Genomic DNA, 7,318 nt, shown 5'->3' on the forward strand with positions numbered 1-7,318 from the left:
CCCGCGATAATGGGCACTGCAGCAAACATGACCACCCCCTTTTTGGTGTTCACATTTTGACAAAATTTGATCATCGCATCATTTCAATTACGCAAGGGGGGCACCAGATCCATGTTGGACGATAGACATTTTGATAGAAAGACGACATCCTTAGGTCAGACTGCCCTCCCAATCCCAGATTTAGTCTGTAGAAGGCATGCAATGCTCGTAACGCTCCAAATCGCTATCTACCAAGCAACCCATTCAAAGAAAAAGCAATGTGACGGTGGCGACGCCACTTATTTGCTCAGACCAATCCTATGGATCCACCTAGCGCGAGGAGTGCATCTAGGAGGCGGTGCAACCGAGACCATGCATGAAGGAATCTGAGGCACCCACATTCGTCCACACGTGGACGCATCGGTACGACCCTACAGGACCGACACTTTGGCCGAGGTGAGGGGAGGTGTGCACCCGAGCACCTTCATTAATAATCAACGACATCCGCATGCGTTCATGTGCCGGAGGAGCCATTCTCCCGGCCTTGTAAAAATGGCACTGCCCGGGACGATTGGGGAGTACATTTTCCTTGTAAAAATGCATAACCCAACATGAAGAGGGGCATGCTGGTCTTCACGTGCGAGCTCAGGCCGATTCAGAAGTGGTATATACACATGCGTCACCTTAGTCTTGGCCCGGAACCACGTCGTCTCACTGTAGTCACCGGCACGAGACTCGTAGGAAACAAGAGGGGACAATGTGTTCGGAAGGAAATAACAACGCCAGTCGAGGCAGCAGCGAGGCCCGTGAAGCCCCGCTGTGCCATCCGAAAACACCGCGTCACCCCCGCAGCCAACGGCTGTTCTACCTCACCGAGCATCCGCCCAGCCGGTCAGCCTCCAGCTAAACCCCACAGTTGCCATCAAAAAGCCCCCGAGACCCCCCCCCCTCCAACCCCCTGGGTCGCCAACCCCCGCGTGGGCAAGGCACCACAGTCCGCTCCGGCGGTAGCATCCGGGGGAGAAGGATGGTGTTTGACTAATTAGGGTCCGCCCATCGTCCGTGCCGGTCGAATTTTTTGCATGCAAAATGGAAAATAAATATAAAATGATGGACTAGGCCAGGGTTTTATATGATAAAGCCTCGCTTTTTCATGTGGAGGTGAGTACGCACATTAGAAACTTGATGAGTTTTTTTTATGACTTGATTTCGAATGTTTTTTTTTCACGAATTGACTCTGATCGTTTCGGGGCAACAACTTGTTATCCACAATAGGTGGGATTGTTGAACTCGCCGAGGAAGGTAGGCAGCTTTGCGGCTCCGCCCTCCGCACCACAACGGCGATACTGCCGAGGCGCGCGCCACGTCAGAGCAGCCGCCCAACAGGATGAATATCTGCCGAAGCGAATCGGGGCAGCAGAGCACCCTGTCGACAGAGTAGGTCGCGGCCATCGTCGAGTGCGTTGAAGTTCAGAGTGTGAGAGAGCGTGCTAGAGGGAAGCGTTTTGAGATATGATAGAGTGAGATTGATAGTTCCAGGAGATGCACGACTCGTGGGGGAGAAAGAGGGGCGTGGGCCTCTGTAGGTCCTGGCCTGCGGTGGGAGAAAATGGGTTGTTGTGCATTTTTACCACGGGGTTGCAGTTAAATAACATCCCACGAGCTGGGAAACAAAAGTCAATGCTCGGACCGAGAGAACGCCCACGCCATGCTACTGGCTAACCGAATCCCGGGCGCAGAAGATGTGCTGACATTTTTCTCGGCCGTCTCCCTTTTGGATGTTTGTTGCGCGAAGCACGAGGGCCGGCCCGTGATCGTCATCACGCAGCCAGGCGTGCTATATACAAGCTGGGAGGCTCACCCACAAAGCCAATCAGTCCATTTTCGTGTCCCATACCAAGAACACGGAGGCTGAAGAGCAACAGAACATCGACGGGCTGCGTTGGTTAGCGGGGTGGCGCACGCACAAAAGCTAAGGTATATCACTCAAAAATCGTATTCGTTTCGTAAAAACAAGTTGACGTATTTGCACACTGCATTGCGGAGTAGGTCGACCACCACCTTTTGTTTTCCGTTGTCGCCCGCTGCAAGGAAGACCACCCTGAAGCCCATATGAGTTCTTGATTACGAGCTTCTGAATCCGTTCTAATCACGGTCAACTTTTTCTTCCACGGCGTACGTTATGGGTTGTTTTCATGCCAGCTCGTCCATCCCAAAATCACCTTTGGGGCTGTTCCACCTCGCAGGCATCATGAACCGCAGCGGCGAACCTGCACCAAATTAGGCTCGATCATCTCCTGTAAACTAGGCTCGATCCTCTCATGCAAATTAGGCTTTTCTTTTTGTCTAGTGTATTAGTGTTTTTTTTTGCTTCAAGTTGTGTTCTAGCCTACCTACAGAAATTCGGCCCAGCCAGCCCATGTAAACGAGCTCAGTCAGCATCCACCATCACGCACAATTAGCCACAAGCAGGCGCACGGGGATTAAAACAAGAGACACGCACACGAGGAGCGAGCCACCAAACCTAGCCGCCGCACGCCGACGACCACAGACGCCGCATCCCTGCCGCACGCGGACGACCACGGACGCCGCGTCCCTGCCGCACGCCGTCAACCACGGGCGCGCCGATGGTCTGAGCGAGGCGAGCTGTCGGGGAGCTCATCCCAGGCCCTCTGCAGCTCGCCGCTCCCGCCGTCGTCCATCGCTCGCCTGAGCCTCGAATCAGCTAGGGAGGACTCCGGCTGATCCGTTTGCGGGGCTGCCGTCCAGCAGCCGAAACCGGGATAACCGGCCACCCACTGAGGCTGTTTTTTCATTCTCTGCTTCTGACTCTGTTTTTTTCTTCACTGCCTGACACTGTGTTTTCTTCTTTGTCTCTGCATTCAACGCGTTAATTGCAATTGCTATCTTATCTAGTTCTAGGAAGAAGCTAGATTAGGTACATGTATGATGCAAGCTAGCAAAAAAAATGTAAATAAAATACTTTGTGTGGAAATCTGGCCTTTTTTTGGACGAACGGATTTTGCAGATGACAACTCTAGGAGCTCTAAATATGATTTTTTTTAGATCTTTTTTTTGCCAACAAGATAGTAAGAAATCTAGCAAGTAGTAATCTGAAAAAAAAAACAGTCGCTTCCTCACGCAAAACGATTATGATTTAATCTTTTTTTTCTTAGCAAGAGCATTTTACTTCTCTAGGCATGAACTTCTGAGCACCACCTTCATTTCTCTATCTAGAGAATGGCAACTGTGTATTTGTGTAATTTAGCTGTCGGGAAATCCGAAAATTAACTTTTCTCTTGCCATTTCGTTTGTCACAGGATGGACGGCTACGGGGTCCCTGCTTCGGGACCTAGCACGCTCCGACAGATTGATGACGTTCCATCTGAATCAGAAGACGAAGAGGGGATTGGTTTTCCTGCAGGAGGCGCGGTCGCCGAGTCTGATTCGGACGAGGAAGATCAGATCCAGGTCAATGGAAAAGCACCCTCAATCGGGTCAAGGTGCAGCGTGAAGAAGTTGCACGACCTGATTTCCTCATTTGATGAGGAGAAACGACAGTATGTAGCCGAGATGGAGTTTGGGGGGCTGCTAGAGCTACCAAAGATAACAAGGACGGATAGGCATTTCTTGATGTCTATCCTAAGCCACATCGATGAGGAGGCAAGTTCAATTACAATTGATCACAAACGCGACATGCAATTTTTCGATGAAGATGTCAAACTGGTCATCGGCATACCATGTGGAACTGCTCCTGTTCGCCCTCCAGACCACGCTGTTCCGGAGGCAGTGGTGACACAGATAAGAGAGATGTTTGGAATTGGTCCAGGAGAGCACAACATACTGCCAATCGTTGAAGCTGTGAAGCAGACATACGGGCGTCCTATGACGACACACGAGAAGAACAGGTTCAAAGTGGGGCTGGTCATATGCGCATGCACATACCTCCTCGCTCCAACAATGAAGAACGACTACTTCTGTACTGATTATTGGGGCGCGCTGGCAACGGCAGAGCTCATACATATGCACAATTGGTGCCGATATACAAGGGAAGAGTTGTTAGTTGCGGCGAAGAGGGTGAAGGCAGACCTTCTAGGAGGGCGTCTGAAGTCTAATCTATCAGGTTGCCTCCCATTTGTACAGGTAAGACTTCACAAAAATCCAAGGGCAACGCCAGCATTTTTTTGTGTGTTCTTTCTAACACGGATGCCGTTTTTTGACCTTACCTTTGACCGAACTCGCTTTCCACAGGTGTTCTATATTGACAATCTTGACGTTGGAGAGCAGAACATCGACCACACCGCGCGCCCAAGAGTGAAGGCGTACAGCTACGCAGCTATCAGATCAATAATTGAAAAGGACATCAAGTCGCGCAAGGGAGATTACCCAGTCATCTATGGCAGACTCCTGGTAAGGGTTATCCCCCTCCACCTCTCCCCCCACACAAATTTTGCGTCATCTCCTTCATATATGCAGCGTTTTCCTATGACAATCACCCACTAAAATCTTCCCGATACAAACAGCCAAGACCAGCAGCAGATGTCTGTTATCACAGAAACCCTATAACAAGGCAACGGGCAGCAAGCACATCAGCCGGTCGTGACTCTCGAAGCTCTGTTCCATCAAATCGTGGTTCGTTAGACATTAAGGAGGTATATACATTGTAACATGAAAGGAACTTGCACTGCATACGCAAATTGAGGATCGACAAAAACCAAAAAATTGGCATATAACTCATTACCTCCTTTTTGTTTTATTGAGCAGGCTTCTTACCTCGTCTTAGACAAAATATCAAAGTTCACAGCCCGTTGTGAGGAGGTTCTAATTTCCACTGCAAGGAAGAAAGAAGAGGAGAACCACCGTCATTTCAGTGCACTAAATACCTTGGAAAACTCTGCCCAACAAAAAATAAAGAAGGAGGCCAAAAGAATGAGGGATGAATTCTTTTCGTTCTTCAAAAACTTCGAGAGGCAACATGCTGCGATAAGGATGCGAAGGGGTGCATCAGGTAACAAATGCAATTATTTGCGTTTTTTTATACGACGTCCACAAAAAAAAATCGTTGCCCCTGTGGTGACCTAAGTTTTGGCACATGATGCCCATTTTTCAGGTGTCGATGTTGATTCTGGTAATTGCCGCAACGCATCCCCAATACCAGATCTCGCTGTGTCAACGCCTTGCAATGCCAAACCAACACCTCCAGCGAGCGGCGGGTGTCAGGGCAACACAAACTCATCACCGGACGTTGTCGAGGTGACTCCTAGGCGGTTCAAAAGGATAGCAAAGAAACCGAAGAAGGTAACATTTGAGTGCGGGCCATCAGGCGTCATGGACATCACAGACAGCGAAGATAATGTGAATGATTGTTTATCACACCCTACAGCAATACGTTCAACTTCTGCCCTGGAAGATGGCAACCCGGAAGACAGCTCGCCTGTCGTCAACATCGCACTAGACAGCTTGATAAGAGAAGCAGAGAGGTACAGCAGGTCAGGCAAGCAGATTGTTGACGGTTCCACTGCAACCAGGGATTCCATCCTGGAACTTGCAAGTAGAGGTCAATCATCTGGCGCAAAAGATGTCGAGGATGGTGCAGCAACATACTCTGTTTGTTGTGCTCAAGACCCCAACTTCGACAACAGGCGTCAACGGAACTACCCGTCTGGACACCCACTTATCGAGGAGACGCCGTCATTTGACCTGGGCGTCTTCACACCTCCTTGCAATAAAGCAAAAGAACCTACCTCGTTGAGCATTGGTTCCATAAAGGGCATCACGCGGAAAGACCTGTTCGGCGCTGGTGAATTCTCCACTAAAACTCCTGGTAAACAGCATTCCCTCTTCGCAGCATAACACACAACTCTATTTTCGGGGTCTTCGTATTATGAATAACAGAGTTTTTTTGTCTCTATAAAACAGGGTCTGCAGACCAGGTGACACCATCAACCCCCTTTCACATAGGGAGCGCAACTATACATCCCACACAAGAACACCGTGTGGTGGCACACGTGTCACCGGTTAGTTGCACTAGGTCTGTAGCCACTGGCCTTTTGGACTTCAGAGAGGAAGTAGAGGCAGACTGTGTAAACCTGAACAAACCGGTTGAGGAAATATCACTACCCGCACCACCACCCAAAAGGAGAGTTGCCCCTGGGCCTGCCGGCCGATCGCCGTTTGTCATGCAATATCGTTTGTCCGAGAGGGCTTCAGGAGATGCAACACATTTGTATCTAACATTCTCCCAGATGGACGGAGCAGTGCTAAGCAAGTAAGTGTTGGCTAAAACACGGTTATTCACTGACTACTACACTTTTTTCCAAGTGAATCATTTAACGCAAGTTTGGATGTCAAATGATGTGTTGCAGCAACTGGGTTGTTAGTCCATTTCCAAGCTACATAGAGCTGACGGGCATCGCACTCAAAAGACAGTTGAGCGTGGGAGTTTTCATAGAGATAGACTTGATGAATGTTTTTATGCGGAGGTTCCAGCAGCTAGAGAATGCTTGGGCCAGAAAATATGGCGACTCACCATGGAGGCATTACTTGGAACCAGACTTCATGGTAAGGAAAATCCTGAAACTATCAACAAAACCATCATCGTGTCGAGATGAGGGTGTTTAACATCTCTTTTTTGTCTGCCCGCCACTGTTTGTACAGAGCCACGTATTGCGAGGCGGAGGATTCATCCATAATGACTATGTAAGGAACATTTTTGTTGGGCATCACATCTCGCATGATGTCAACAGATGCCCTATGGTAACACTCGCTCGCATTTCTTATCGTGTTCTTTTCCTAAAACTAATGGTTGTTTCGTAGACATTTTCCAGTGACACAACACATCTATGTTTTTTTCAGATGGTCTTGCCAGTGCATCATGCGCACGCTTTGTCAACATATATATTCGACTTCCCGAGGAGGAGGACAACCATTTTAGATCCTATGATCAACAACGGGGACAGACCAGCAGATGAATTGCGCAACGAACACATAAAAATAGCAGATGAGCTACGCGGGGCGCTATTGGAATGCATAGCTGAATACTTCGATGGTTGGACACCCAAGACCAAAGGATGGCAGAACTGGTTCCCAAAACTCACAACTGGACCTTGGGTCTGCAGCAGGTATCAGATACGCCATGCAAACTTCTTTCATTCTGTTTTCATAGTTCATGAGCTGTTGCTGAATAAGTTATGTTAAAAAACACCTAAAGGGCTTCTAGTGGGGTCATGGCGCTACACTATGCTAGGCAGTGGATGGGGACGAAGCTACAGAGGACTTTATCGCCGGTATGTACAATCAAAACACTCATGCGGGGAGTAAGGTGGCGGTGGTGAGGGGG

General features: G+C 49.2%; 1 protein-coding gene across 1 annotated transcript in view; it reads left to right on the forward strand.

Moving 5' to 3' along the window:
* Positions 1 to 3,300: 3,300 nt before the first annotated feature.
* LOC119360603 overlaps positions 3,301 to 7,318 on the forward strand; it is a 4,534-nt gene continuing 516 nt past the window's right edge. Inside the window, exons 1-10 of the mRNA XM_037626166.1 lie at positions 3,301 to 4,122; positions 4,231 to 4,389; positions 4,503 to 4,631; positions 4,744 to 4,987; positions 5,090 to 5,803; positions 5,899 to 6,247; positions 6,345 to 6,540; positions 6,637 to 6,735; positions 6,835 to 7,100; positions 7,190 to 7,265. Of these exons, the coding sequence (XP_037482063.1) occupies positions 3,301 to 4,122; positions 4,231 to 4,389; positions 4,503 to 4,631; positions 4,744 to 4,987; positions 5,090 to 5,803; positions 5,899 to 6,247; positions 6,345 to 6,540; positions 6,637 to 6,735; positions 6,835 to 7,100; positions 7,190 to 7,265 (3,054 nt within the window). The remainder of the gene's footprint in view (positions 4,123 to 4,230; positions 4,390 to 4,502; positions 4,632 to 4,743; positions 4,988 to 5,089; positions 5,804 to 5,898; positions 6,248 to 6,344; positions 6,541 to 6,636; positions 6,736 to 6,834; positions 7,101 to 7,189; positions 7,266 to 7,318) is intronic.

This window comes from Triticum dicoccoides, chromosome 2B, assembly GCF_002162155.2.
Source record: "Triticum dicoccoides isolate Atlit2015 ecotype Zavitan chromosome 2B, WEW_v2.0, whole genome shotgun sequence".
In the NCBI taxonomy this organism is placed as follows: Eukaryota; Viridiplantae; Streptophyta; class Magnoliopsida; order Poales; family Poaceae; genus Triticum; species Triticum dicoccoides.